General features: G+C 43.3%; 1 protein-coding gene across 2 annotated transcripts; it reads left to right on the forward strand.

Moving 5' to 3' along the window:
- The first annotated feature begins 300 nt into the window (after positions 1-300).
- On the forward strand, positions 301-14,722 carry rab3ip (RAB3A interacting protein (rabin3)). Of its 2 annotated transcripts, XM_085375782.1 has the most exons (13): positions 301-334; positions 7,952-8,072; positions 8,856-8,972; positions 9,275-9,441; positions 9,518-9,683; positions 10,512-10,607; positions 11,273-11,350; positions 11,425-11,640; positions 11,734-11,862; positions 12,413-12,525; positions 12,964-13,063; positions 13,751-13,820; positions 13,900-14,722. In XM_085375782.1, exons 3-13 carry the CDS (start codon positions 8,883-8,885, stop codon positions 13,980-13,982), a joined length of 1,308 nt encoding a protein of 435 aa, XP_085231908.1. In that variant the 5' UTR covers positions 301-334; positions 7,952-8,072; positions 8,856-8,882; the 3' UTR covers positions 13,983-14,722. The 2 variants fall into 2 exon arrangements, with proteins under 2 accessions (XP_085231908.1, XP_085231909.1); XM_085375783.1 differs by lacking the exon at positions 10,512-10,607.
- Positions 14,723-14,844: the final 122 nt, after the last annotated feature.

Genomic DNA, 14,844 nt, shown 5'->3' on the forward strand with positions numbered 1-14,844 from the left:
TATTTATTTAATTATTATTATAATTATTTTATTTTACAACTTTTAGTTCACAAGTCCAGACTTTTTGAGCTACATATTAATTTGAATGCATTTTTCTTAGTCTTTATTTGTTTCCTCTTTCACGAGCTCTCTCTCTCTCTCTTTTCTTTTTTTTACAATTAAATTAAATGTAATGTCATTTTATTTGTTCATGGGCCTAATGCCGAGTAATGAATTCCTGCTCTCTGCACGGACTGCTCTGTGACGAACTGCTTGGTGGCTCTGTGGTTTCCCAGCGGACCGTGAACGTACCTTCCGTCAGTTGGAGCTCCGCTCTGCGTCAACAGCCGCTCCGGTGAGTGTCTCTCTGTTTGTTTGTCTGTTTTTCGGGCTGTTTCGGCACGTTACCGTGAGGCAGACTGACCGACTGGGCTGCTATGCACGCGGGGGTCCGGTGAGTACACCTTTAAGGCCTCGTTACGGTTTTTATTTTAATCCGTGAGTCGCTGAGTTAAGCGAACTTGCTCAGCACCGCTAGCTTAAGTGCTATATACAAAAAGCATCGATGCGCCCATTATCGGACAGCGTTTCTCTTCTCCCTCAGCATCACTCCGTCACTCACTCAGTTTTCTGAGTTTTAAAGCGAATCCGCAGTTTCATAAATCCGTGCATTCATCTGTTTTATGTAATGAATGAAATTAGCCAGCCCTGGCCAGGCTTAGAGCAGTGGCCGATAATGGAAGCAGGGTTTCCCTCTGCAAGCGATTCCCTGATGTTTACTGAATGAGAAAGACGGATGTGTTTGGGTTTTTGGTTTTTTAGTAGTTCTCTTCTTGTCATGTGCTTTATTTCCGTGTTTTTAACACACCTGTGCCCACACTCACCCTCTTACTAATGTCAAGTAATTGGCCAGCAAACGTTAGCTGCTCAGCTAATCCTTAGCCCGATGTAGCAGCGAAACCCGAAGCTCCGCGCAAAGACGCCGCTGTCATGCATCTTTCAGACGGCGTCAGGTGACAGTCCTTAGCTCTCTAACTTAAGCCACCGCAGGTGCTCACGTATTAATGCATTAGCATGATAGGTAACATCACGTAACGTGCTATCCGCGGCTAATCCAGTGCTAGTTGTCCACAAGGCACCACCTGAGAGCAGGAGTACCTTACCTGGAAGAGTGACCTCAAGCGTACAGGTGACACTGTAAGCGGGGTGCAGGGAGAGCTGGAGGTCGGGTTAATGAGCAGAGACGCTGTTGCAGGTGTAAACTCAGGTGACTAGGGCTGCTCGATTATGGCAAAAATGATAATCACGATTATTTTCACTGAAATTGAGATCACGATTATTTGACGATATTTATTTAACCCTTTAAGACCTACCATAGAACCAAGTCCACCAGAGCTTATATTATTCTTTTTACATGCTGTAGTGCCATTTGTGGGAGCATTTCAAGTTGCTATACATCAATACAACTGTTATAGCCCATATTTTAATAATATGTATGCATTAAGTCCATAGTAATTACATAAATTGCAAAAAAGTGCAATAAACTACAAAAAAAATTGAAAATCGCTTTTGTTTTGTTTACATATATTTCTACTTGGAGAAATTTAAGAGGTTTATCCCTCAAAACTTTAAATACAATAAAGTTGCAAAAAAATAGTTTCCCACCACAGGAAATTTATTTTGAGTGTCTTCATAGTTTTATTTTGGAGATACACCAATTTTTATATACTGCAGGAAAAACAAAAAACAATCCTATGATGCAAATTTGCAAAGAAAACAGCATGTGCATCATTTTACTGTGGGAAGTGTTACGAACAGCTGATAGGAACGGCAAAGCGTGTTTCTGGAATATTATGTTTTTGTTCCTGCAAGCGCTTTTTATGCAATTTTTGCAAAGCTATATGTGGAACGAAACCGTGACCGAGGACAAGCTGATGGCATCAGATGTAAGTACAACTCCTCCGGTTTCATATGCAAAACAAATTATTGCGCTAGCTTACACGGTCCAGGTTCTACAGGGATTTAAAAATAGTTACGCAAAACGGAGCGTGCTGCTCTGACCGGCTTTAAAGGGTTAACAATGACTTTAAAAAAATAATATAAAATAGTGTGCAACACCACTGAAGTTTTTTTTTTTTTTTTAAACTCTTTTCAACCAACGGCAGTCACTCTCCTCTCCAAATAACTTCTGCTTAGCTTTCCGAGCTTCCCTCGGGTCCTCTTAATCAGCGGTCTCCACCCTTTTTTGCGCCACGGACCGGTTTATGCCCGACAATATTTTCACAGACGGCCTTTAAGGTGTCGCGGATAAATGAGGGAGGGGCTAATAATCGGCTCAGTCATTTTTAATGATCGTTGAAAGCCCAGATCGTAATCGTGATTAAAATTCGATTAATTGAGCAGCCCTACAGGTGACATTTGTGCACATGCTGCACAAATATCACTGAGCTTGGTATCAGGTTTCTCTGAAGTACTACAGTGTGTCAGGACCACTGAAGGTAAGAAGAGGAAACCCCAGGGCTCAGAAAAAATAAAAACCTGGCAGATTAATGAGAAAAAAACAGTACAAATAAAGAAGAAAACACCTGCCACATTTATGGCAAGAGATGAGGAAAATTATCAGGAAAAGCTGGCAAATTTTCAAAGAAAAAATGGTACATCTAGGAGGAAATTTTATGAGAATAAACTGGCAAATTTCCAAGTGAAAAAATTGTGACAAAAAAGTGAAAAAAATTGCAATTTTGTGGGCAAAATAGGAAAATTTACGAGACAAACTGGCCAAAAAAACCCAAATAAGTATATCTGCAATAAAAAAAATCTATGAAGAAAAGCTGCCAACTTCACACAGAGAAAGTGAAACGATTAAAAAAAAAAATCTAAATTTGCTGCTTAAATAAATTTATAAGCGAAACCCTGTAAATTCACTAGAAAAAAGTTCAATTTTTGGAAAAAAAAATCACATTTCCAATTTTAGGAAAAAAAGAAGCTGGAAATGATTTATTTTTAAATTGCCAAATAATTAAAAAAAATTAAAATGTAGTAAAATGTGTGAATAATTACCAGTAAATGAATGCAAACTGACCTCCCTTTGCACTTTATATATCGAGGGGTAAGTATAAGAATCTCCAGGCTTAATCCTATTATTGAACAGACCCCAAAAGGATTTTAACGTCTGGCTTGTTCTGCTCAGTCTTTAAATCCTGATAATTCAGTTGATACATCTAATTATGGGAACAACCATTACCTGTACACATCTGTAAGCACACAGAAGTTTCTGTCAGGCCTGGTTGTCGTATGTTTGGTGAAGCAGGTATTCCTCCAATGACTGTCTGTGTCACGCTCTTATTTTTTGGAGATGTATTAAAGGATGCCGTTCACCTGCTCTTCTCTGTGTTAAATGATAAATGCTGGTCAGTGCCACAGAGCCCCGACACCTTTATTTTGACCCATTTGTCACCATAATCCGTTGATGGTGAGCTTTTCATTGTTGTGGTCAGTCGAGCTGTTTGGGATTCGTGTAAACGCTGCCTGCTGAGACACAGGATGAGCCTTCATCGGCCGGCCCGAGTAACCAGATCCTTGCGCGACGTGTCGGGTTACCACGCCAAGCTCTGTAGGACTGGTCTCTATGGCGACAGGCAGGCAGGGAAGAGGAGTCAGGTTGTTTTTAATGAAGGTGGGGTTTCACCTGTGTGTGTTGATGTCCATCACCATGTGTCATACATCCTGGATGAGTTTTTGCCGATGTGTTTTTCTAGCGGCACACTGTCAGACGTGAGCTTTCTTTCTTTCTTTCTTTCTTTCTTTCTTTCTTTCTTTCTTTTATATTAATATTTTATGGGATAAATAATTAAACCAAAATACCTTAAATGATCTAAAATCAGCATCTTTCACAGTATTTGATTGTTTTAACTCTCTTTGTTGGTCGGAAGTTGTGATTGGTTTGTGGAATTTGGCTCTTTAACCTCAGACAGATATATCATAATCTGACATTACTTGCTGATTTCCGTGCCCCTAGTTTGAAACCACAAACCTCCTCAACAAACCGCACAAGAGGAAACAGGAGATTCATTCATATCAGGTATCATCAGCAGTTTTTTGTAGTCTGATGTCTGATTGGCCTTGAATGCAACATTAATGCCTGCTGTCAGCTGCATTCCAGCATCAGTGAAACTCGGACCAAACAATGACACAACTCAACGTTAACAGAGTCCGAGACACGGCGTCACAGCTGAGGATCATTTCCCAGCATGCCTCACTGCGGCGGGAACAAAACCCCTAATCAGGCCTAATGACGGGCGCAGAAGAAGAGATGACATGATGATACTGACGGAGAAACAAAGTACTCACTCAGCATGCTCTTAAAATACAGCGAGGGAGTGACAGCAGCTTTATTTGTCCTTAAGTCTCTCTTTGTGTTTACATTCATCAGAGGAGGACACACCCACTGAACACACACACACCAGGTGGAGCAGGTGTGACCGGTGTGCTGTTCAGCCACTCTGCTGAGGTATGCAAAGCAAAGGAGAGAGACAAAGAAGTAATTAATTACTTTGAGAGCACATCACGGTGATGCTGGTTAATGATATAGTAACTCGGGTATGAAGTTTCAGAGGGAACTTCTTGCCTGCCTGCTGAACTTTGACTCCAGCCTTCATGAGTAGGGATGGGTATCGTTTAGGTTTTATCCGATACCAGTACCAAACCGGTACTTTTGAAACGGTGCCGGTGCTTAAACGGTGCTCGAACCGGTGCTTAAAGAATGAAGAACACAAACTTTGTCCAAAAACCTCTTATGTTTAGCTGTTTTTTTTGTAAAAAGATAACAATGTTAGCCTTTTCTGCAGCTATAGGGCATATATGGTATCACTCTTGGCTGGAAGCAGTGCTTAATCAATGGAAAAAACACCAATTTTGTCTAAGTGTTTAGCCGTTTCCCACTTTTTCTTTGGTCATTTCAGCCTTTTTGGCCAGGGTGAAGGGAGTATCTGCCATCAAACAAGAAGACAGCCGCATGTAACTACGACGATGTTTGCTAGTTCACCTTATGTGCATTAATGTAAGAACGTGGTTAGCCTACTCAACGTAAATTACACACGAACAACATTAAGCTACTCACGCAGAGAAGAACGGCTGCTGCTGCCATCATCATCCGTCATCATTTCTGCTACACTGGCAGGGCTAGGGGCCAGGACTCTCGTCTTCGGGTTCTTGGGGGATGTTGCTAACTCCGGGTCCGATAACAGGCACCACACCCGCAGTAGATGTGCACGGTGTGAGGTCTCGCAGCAAGCTATCAAATACGGTGCATTTCTCGGCTTTTAACAAAATGCCATACGTTGCCAGGTGTTTCATCAGATTCGAGGTGTTACCTCCTTTGCACAGTATCAGCGTAAAGCACTTGTTGTTGGCTGCTGAGTTTGCATCTTTTGCTGTGAAGTACAGCCAGACTTTTGACCGCTTCGCCTTGGGCATTTTTAATCTGTAGCTCTGCTCTAAAAGAACGTACGTACCTGGGCCCGCCTACTACGCTTGCAAAGGTAAAATGATTGGCTAGAATCCAAAGTGTATGACATCTCAGGAAAAAAAGCACCGAAATAAAGCACCAGAATGTGCGCTGCTTTTCGGTCTGGTTACTACAGTTTATGTCAGCACCGGTTCTGACATACCCATACAGTTCTGATACCGGTACCCATCCCTATTCATGAGCTGTACATTAACTTTGGGCAGTTTGTGGAGGAAATGCAGTAATAACTCCACATTACTGGAAGATAAGGGAGCTGCATGGGTTAAACTTGCAAGAGGCCCACCTCGTGCCCGCTCCCTACTTGAAAACGGCAAGTTCAGGTGGACTTTGTATCATAGTGCTGGCAGATGAAAGACGAACTAATGTCTAACCGGAAGATGTTTGAAATACAGTGCTGTTTTTCTTTGGTGGTGGTGTTTTGGCTTGTTGAGCTTGGTGTGTGAAGTCTTGTTGGTCCTTGCTACCATTTCTAGCTCAGAGATTTAAAGATTAGCAAGCTTTAAAATATGAGTTTTCTGTTTGGACTTGGCACCAATGTGTTGGTGCCAAAAACTGCAGTTCCTCTAACGGCCACTTGAGGTTGCCTCCAAGGTTAAAATGTCCTGTTTATCGCAGTGAAGCAGCAGTGCTACTGCCATCAGACCAGGCTCAGAGGGACGAGGTGCAGGATTGACACATACAGTCAAGTAATTGTAATGCTTCCTGATGAGGAAGACTAAAATTTCACTCACCAAAATGCAGGACGCCTCATTACTAGCCAGATAATCCAGTATGAAAAGTGCCAACAGCACAAACAGTCCAGAGGTCGAGTTCAGGGACTGTCAGTTAGACAGCCTTCAGCCTGTGGTAGCACATTTGTACCACCTGCTTTAACATCGGAGTCTATGGGAACTGACTCAGCATTGGAGGCGGCCTCAAGTGGATGTCAGAGGAACTGCAGTTTTTACTCCTAAGCCTGAAGGCTGATGGTGTCCTGTCATAACCCGGGCGGGCAGCGATGACTCAAGATTGGTGTAGGAGCGTCTACTAGAAATCTTAGGCGAGCTGAAACTCATGGACATTGACCTCAAGGTCAGAGATCAAGTTTACTGAAAATCTTGTGAACACACATTGCTGTATATAGACGTTTGAGGAATAACAGTCCGTGACGTGGGGTCATGTGTCTGGTCATGACAGTGCAGGGACTGAGAGAGCAGTCAGACATTAAGGATGAGTAAATTATGTTTGCTTCACAGGTGTACTTCAGCCTAATGTCTCCCTGGCAGTATTTTTGGCAGTTTGGCTTTATTTTCTACCAGTGCAGTGAGCTTGGTGTTTTTATTGGTGTGAAACCTGCAACAAAGACAAAAGGGGACAGAGCCTTTCAGTCTGTTGCACCAAGGCTGTGGAACAGTTTACCACTACAATTACGTTTGCTTGACTCTGTGGATTCTTTTAAAAAACAGTTAAAAAACTCTTCTGTTCAAACAAGCCTTTTGTTGATCTACATATTTTTTATATATATATATATATTTATTTATTTATTTTTTTACATTATTTACATTTGATCTTTTACATTGTATATAATGTCTATTGATTTTATTGTTTATTTTAATATTTGTGTACAGCGCTTTGTGATTGCCTGTCTGTGAAAAGCACTTAATAAATAAAGTTTACTTACTTACTTACTAACTAATGCTCAGTGGAGAAAGGGAAATCATTTTAAAAAAGCTTCAGTTTAAATTAAAAGGCGTTATTGTGAGTTATTGTGTGGATACGTCTCAATTAGGGATGGAAACACTGGCTTCGAAATCCAAGAGAGTGTCCCACTGAGCTCCTGTGCTGTCATGCTGAAACCATGAGTGATGTCTGTACACTGTGTTCAGACCTGGAGTTTAATGAAAACTGTGCAGGAATCAATAAAACGACGATTATAATGTTTCTTAAGAAACTGAAAAACACACAAACCCTCCTTGAAATCAGCAGTTCAGCAGCCTGACAGGTGAAGTCTGGGGCAAAGACATCTCCTGTTTCCGCCTGTGAGATTAATTACTGTTGAAATTTCTGCCCACTCAGCTCGGCTCTCATTTAAGGTTTGGAATCCGGACAGTAAAACGGTAAATGCAGGGATCGCCTCATTCTCTCTAAATGTTACGAGTCAGCATCCATAAACCAGCTAATGTTAGCTCACCTGGAGCTGCTGCTGGCTCAGGCAAGTCTTGGACTGCAAAAAGTGCCTGAGCTCTTGCTACCTCCAGTTTTTTTTTTCTTTGAGGAGTAGTAGGGGTTCATTTAAGGATTTTAAAAATACCATTAAAAATAAAGGCATTTAGTGGATATTTAAAAGACAGAGTGACTTCTAAGCCTGATGATCTTTAGGATCGGTTACCAAGACAAATATTTTAAACTCACTCACAGCAGAAAGTAAAACTAACCTGTCTCTGTGCCTCTTTCCCTGTTTTTCAGGTACAGGACAGTCTTTTCCTGTTGGCGTGTGCTGAGTCACTCCTTCACCTGAGTTTTACTGACTGCCTGTCCTTGGGCCTCCACTGAACCTCCAGATTTCTCCATCCACAGCTGCACCATGGTACAGTGAACAGAAAACAATTTGAGATCTGAGACACTTTCACCGAGCGTGTTAGCCTGTTTAAAAAAAACCCAAATAATTTTTTTATTTTATTATTTCTTCAGGTCATCAAACAGCCGTTAATAAGGTCCAAGGCTGTTTCTGCTGTGAGCACCATGCAGATTTTGTTTCCTCATTAATCTGCTGAAAAGGCTTCTCTGTGCTCACCTTAAGTTTAACACCTCTGAATTTAACACCTGAACTCACCTGCAAGAGTTTGACAGTTTCAGGGTTTCACATGAAAAATAATCACAAGATTAAAACACACTGATGTTTTCTTTAATTCTGAGGTGGTGATTTGAATTATGCATGCCGCAGTACTCTATGTGTCCAGCTGGGGCAGCAAACAGAGTGCCAGACTGTTACTTTTTTTTTCTTTTTTTTTTTGCGGGTAGATGGTATTTTATTTTGTGGGGGTGTAGTCGTGAACCTGTTTGCAGGAGCACATACAGAATCAGCTGAATTTCAGACCACCACTGCCTCTTACAAGCTTCGCATAAACTGGACATAAAGGATCCATTTGAAAGACTTTTGTATTTGTCTGCGTTAACGAGAAACTTTTTAATTGCAAACTTGCAGCGAGTAGAGCGCTGACGGCTGCTAATTCACCAACAAACATCTTTTGAAGCCTGTTTTTTGGGTCCCCCCCGCTGTTAGTCACCAATTCTCCATCTGCAGTCTACTGAAGCGAGACTGCTGCAGCTTTCACACGACTCACGGCTCTGTGTGTGTGTGTCTGTTCAGAGTGTATGATGTCTGAGAGCAGTTGCTATGGCCTGCAGCAGCGGTCAGAACAATGCAGAGACTCTGGAGGGGTTCCACGAGGTGAATCTGGCCTCGCCCACCACACCTGACCTTCAGGTAAGGTCGGAGCTCCAGCCGTTCCCGTTAGCTCCCTGCATGCTTCACGTTTCAGGAGGTCCACTCTCGTAGTTCATCGTTCATCGGGTATAAAAATGTTTTTGTTTTTAGAAATCTGCGCAGCCTCCAAGTCTTCTCTTGTGCATGATTTAAAAAAAAAAAAAAAACAACCCTTCGCTGTCGAGGATTTTTTTGTGTCCTGTGTGGAAAAGTTCATTGTGTGTTTGTGCGTGAAGATGAAATATCATAAACTCACTGTTCTGGAATTTGTGTCACCCTGACTGCTTGTGTTTGCCCTGCAGAACCAATCGGATCAGCGCCCGGCCATCCGTCACACCACCCCGCCCACTTCTCTATATCGCACCCACTCTCTGGGAGCGCCTCCTCCGGGCCTCCCCACCTCACTGCGAGCAGATCAGCTGCCCACTCAGCCGGTGTACTCGGCACCGCGGCACAGCCACAATGGAAGGTAACAAAAACACAGGCGCCTGCACCCAATCGATGAGCCGTAATCCGTAACTCACCCGTGCTGTTTCCCCGCACAGCGTGCCAGGCCTGGAGGCAGAGTCGGCCGAGTTCATGTCCGGAGAGGATGGGGAGGAGTGTGGTGCTCTGAGCGACAGCCTGTCACGGCTGCGCAGCCCGTCGGTGATGGAGGTCCGAGAGAAAGGATATGAGAGGCTGAAGGAGGAGCTCGCCAAGGCTCAGAGGGTAGGGTGCGCTCACTTAGGGTTATGTCTTCATCACGCAGAAGACATCACAACGTCAGCTTCCCCCAGACTAATCTGACCTGAAAGTGACCTAATCATGACTTTAACTCAAGTTCTCGTGTTTTTAAGCTTTGAAGGAACCGTTCACCCCAAACTCAGGGATGCTTTTGTCAGGAGAGACAAAAGAAATAAGATCAAGAGCAGAGACATGAGAGAGGACAGAAAAAAGATGAAAGAAATCATTTAAAGATGGGCAGTCTTCAGAAATTATGAAACCGTAATTCAAGAAATAAATACAATAAAATCCACAGACGTCTGCTTTGGCACTTTCATTAGGATTTATTTTATTTCTACCAGATCTTAGCCACAGTGCAGGAGGCAGTGCCCGTTTACTGTGACGACAGGATGTAAACAATGATCACGTCTTGCCTCAGCTGAGCTGTAATTTACTGTGTGCTTCTTCAGACTGGAAATAAAAAAGAAAATAGTTCCTGGAGGAATGTTTGAGGTTTTTCTGAGTAACTGAGGGACGTTACTGCCACGCAACAAGACGAATGTTACTGCGTTCCTTTATGTTTGTGTGTGTGTGTGTGTGTATTTGTGTGTGTGTATTCACTACATCTCACCACAGCGTTCATTACTTTAGAGCGATATCGTGTAATTTTCAGAGTTTTATTTAAAAGCATGTTTTAAATGATTTTTTGCGTTAAACATGTTTCACTTATTTTAATTTCTTCATCTCTTTGTTCGTTTGTCGACATGCTTTCATTTCCACATGTTCATTTGGTTGTCTTTCTATTGTGTTGCTGTGCGTGTGTGTGTGTGGAAGGAGCTGCTGTTGAAGGATGAGGAGTGTGAGAGGTTGTCTAAAGTCAGAGATCAGCTCGGCCAGGAGCTGGAGGAGCTCACCGCCAGTCTCTTCCAGGTCGGTCCACCTACCCTACGTCTGTGTCCTCTACTTCCTGTTTCCTTTCCTCCTCTTCCTCCTGAGGCACCGGACAGAAAGAATATGAGTGATTGACACAGGCAGTGTGAAAGAGGTGTGACGGGTTTAACAAAGCTTTTAGGTGAACTCTAAACATTTAGTTTTGTCACCCATCAGGCATCGCAAGTTTCCTCTAAATATGGGCAGATAATTGAATTTGATGAGAATAAAGTTAAATTATCATTTTTGTTCAGTCTAGCTTTTGTGTTGTATTATGTTAAAAATGAAGTGCAGCCTTTTTGCCTAACAACAGATAGCCCTGCTGAAAAGCTCAAACTCGACCACAGATCGAGGCACAATGCTAAAAACCTAAGAATGTTTCCACGAGTGTCTCCTGTGACATGTGAGGTCCAGAGCCGATGTGTCTGTGCTGAATGAATCTGTCCGGCGAGCCCTGAAAACGTGCTGCTCCAACTCCTCTTCCTCCGTGCTCTCGTTCACTCTTGGCTTTCTCTTGCAGGAGGTGTTGGGACTCTGTGTGCTTGTGCGTGTCTGTAAATGCAGATTACCTTTATGTTCCTGTTCTGTGTTTTTGAGTTTATTTATGATATTTCAGTTGCACTGAGCTCGTTTAGCTGCTGATTCACCGTCTGTGTGTTTTCCAGGAGGCTCACAAAATGGTGAGAGAAGCAAACGTCAAACAGGCAAATGCTGAAAAACAGCTGAAAGAAGCTCTGGGCAAGGTGAGACCTCACCACTCCACATCAGACCAGACTGTTTACCTGCTTACTCTGAGGATTTCTGTTTCTTTCTTCAGATCGACGTCCTCCAGGCGGAGGTTCAGGCTCTGAAGACTCTCGTGCTCTCCTCCCCGACCTCCCCGGTGGGTGAGCTTCCCTCTGTGGGAACAGGAGGAGGCGTGAAGACTCCCTTCAGGAAGGGCCACAGCAGGAACAAGAGCACCTCCTCCGCCATGCTGGGGACTCAGCCCGACCCGTCGGCCACGCAGCCCATTGTACGCGAGTGTCGGGAGGTAAGAGGTGCAGCAGGAGGAGGAGTGCTCACGCTCCCAGAGCTTTTTCTTTAACAGCCGATGATGAGACTGCATGTAGTTTCTGACTTGCAGGTGGACGGTCAGCTGTTCAGCGAGTTCAAGGCATGGAAGGAGGAGCCGACGTTCGACCGAAGCTGCAGCTTTCTGGAGAGAATTTACCGTGAGGACATCTACCCCTGCTTGACCTTCAACAAGAGCGAGGTACATGACGACCTCCCGAACTCTTAAAAGCGCTTTATTAGGAGTAGAAAGACATGCAAACATGCACCCATCTGAGATTTCAGCACTGATATTATCATTTCAGTTTTTTTTGTTGTGAAGGTCAAAATGTTTAGAAGGTTTAAAACTTCTGATCTGATCTCACAAACTCAGTCACTGTTTAGCTCAGATGATTAAAAGATGTTAGGTTTCTGTAGACAAAGCTGCAAAAAGTTCGTTAAAGGTGCGTGCATCTGCCTTCTGGGGACACTGTTGCCTCACAGTAAGAAGATTTGAGCGTGAGTGGGTGGCGACCTGGCAAGGCGTGCCCCGTGCTCGCCCTCTGCCAGCTGGAAAAGGCTTCACCCGGTTTGTCTCGGTATGCGTTTGATTTGATTGTTTAAAAAAGTGCAGTTGACAAATGTGCAGGGTTTAGAAAATCCCAGGGAAAAGCCGGGGCCGCTCTGAGTCCCCTGGAGATGCATGTTGACATGAATCAGAAAGATTCTGATACCTCCTGTGTCCGTTAATGCCCTCCTCTCCTCTCCCCCAGCTGGGTTCGGCCATCTTAGAGGCCGTGGAGCAGAACACACTGAGTGTGGAACCGGTCGGCTTCCAGCCGCTGCCTGTGGTCAAAGCATCGGCGGTGGAGTGTGGAGGACCAAAGTGAGCACGTGCACACACTTGAACTCAAACACACGCACACACTTTCTCCCCTGCATTGAGCTTTCACTCCTTCATCATCACATCTCCATCTTCCGATTTCCTCCTCTAGTGGGCGCAGGTCTGAGCTCGTCACGTAAGTCTGACTCTCTCCCCCATTAGCTTTTTCCCTTTCTTTAGCCTCTCCTCAGTTGCTCCCCACCTTCATCCGGCTCTTCCAAACCCTCCTGCTAACTTATTCCCTCCTTCTAAACTTCTGTTCAGGATGTCAAAGCCATCCTGTCGTCCTCTTCTCCTCCTTTGCTGCCTCAAGCCGTGTTAGTTTTGCTCCTGTGTAGTTTCTGCTTTGTAGGAGTTTTTTTGTTTCTTCCTGTTAAAGTAACAGCTAACTCATGTTTTTTTTTTTTTCTTTGTTTGTTTTTGTTTATGTCCATCTGGTAGAAAATGTGCCCTGAGCGGTCAGACCAAAACCTGCAAGCACAGAATCAAGTTTGGAGATTCGTCCAGCTATTACTACGTGTCTCCCTACTGTAGATACAGAGTGAGTGTAACACCCAGCCATCCACTCACACCTGAAAGCTTTACCTCCCCTTTATGTCCGGTCCATCTTTCCTGAGCCAGAACATTTTCTAAATTACTCCAAAGCTCAGTGAGCACTAAAACAATCCTGCCAGCTTCTTCCACCATCACTGTAAAAGTAGGAAAACAACTCTGGAGGTGATTCAGTGCATGTTACTGCACTTCTGCATGAGCAGTCCCTCTGCATGAGGATAAGAATGAAGAGCTTTCAGAATGACTAAATAAAGCAGCCATGCCTCTAACTTTAAGTCTTACACTTGTTATAAAGGATGAAACTATCCAGAGACACAAACTGTTTTCTCTAAATGTGTTTATTTATTCTTCAAAGTTTTAACTTGGAGCCTCAAGTGAATGTCACAGGAGCTGTAGTTAGAAACCTCCCTCCATGATTTTTATTTTTTTTAAGTGTTTTTTTTAAATGTAAATGAGAAATTAGAACATAAATCTGAATACTTTAAATCGTCTAAATTAACAGAAACCTAAGTTTTAGCAAAATCACTAAGCTTATAGTTCAGCATGTAATCCTGTCCTCACATTAAACATAAGGAATAAATACGTTAAGTCTATAACTCTTTGTAGCTTTGCATGACTTCACCTGAAGCTCAGAAACTGTTGACTGGTGTTTTCAGCAGTGTCCTCTCTCCTTCAGATCACGGCGGTGTGCAACTTCTTCACCTATATCCGCTACATCCACCAAGGGCTGGTCAAACAGCAGGACGGTAAGAAACGCGCCAGTGGATTCTTGTGGTGGCTCGATATCAGTGTGATTAAACTCCCTGCCTCCCTCTGTGTTTGCAGCAGAACAGATGTTCTGGGAGGTGATGCAGCTCCGCAGGGAAATGTCCCTCGCCAAGCTTGGCTACTACAAAGACCAGCTGTGACCGGGGCCGTCCTCCACTCACAGCAGAGTCTGAGCTGAAGCCCCGCCCCACCCTGGCTCTTGCCCCTCCCCCTTATTTTGTGTGAGTGTTTTTTGTGTGAGAGAGAAACTGTTTTCAATCATCACAAAAAAAGACTGAAGACTGTGATTTTGGTGCCGGTGGTCATTACTGATCTGGACTTCTTTGGGTTCTGAAACATGCAACACTCCAGTGTGTCAGAAAACTGACATGTTTCTAAAAAAATAACACTACAGACTGTTTGGTCATCAGTTACATGTGATCTCTGGAGAGATGCATGTGGGTTTTGAAGCCTCAAAGCGAGAAAAATATCAAAAATAGGTGTTAGAAAGAAATATGAGAATATCTGATAAAAGTCATATTTCAAGGGTGAAGTTGAACTGTAGAATAAAGTCATTGTTTTAAGAGGAAGAACGTTGTAAACAGAATCACAGAAACTGTGGAAAAATAACCCCTTTTGTTTCCTGTTGTGGAGACGTCTGTGGCACCTAAAGTGGACGTTCGAGGAACTGCAGGTCGTGCTGCGCTTCCAGGTTCGCTTCATTTTCCTGCTAGTTAACAGGACACATCTTCCTTTTTCTTTAGGATGATTTTTCAAAATAAACCGCCATTCATAACAGAAACCGTCATTATGGATTTATGTGTGGTGGCTTTCAAAGCAGACTTCACTTTCACCTTAAATACTACATGAAAATATTATTTCAGCAGTAAAGCTTTAGTAAAACTGCAGCTGTTTAAAATGTAAACAATTTAGAATATTTGGGTATATATATTTATAAAACTCATCGCAGGGAACAAGTGACAGCTGATGTGACAACGTCTCAGCTGAAGAATTCAGAATTAC

The sequence above is a fragment of the Diplotaxodon limnothrissa genome, linkage group LG17 (genome assembly GCF_057381915.1).
Source record: "Diplotaxodon limnothrissa isolate DT_005_m linkage group LG17, D_limnothrissa_male_GT1.1, whole genome shotgun sequence".
NCBI classification, from domain to species: domain Eukaryota; kingdom Metazoa; phylum Chordata; class Actinopteri; order Cichliformes; family Cichlidae; genus Diplotaxodon; species Diplotaxodon limnothrissa.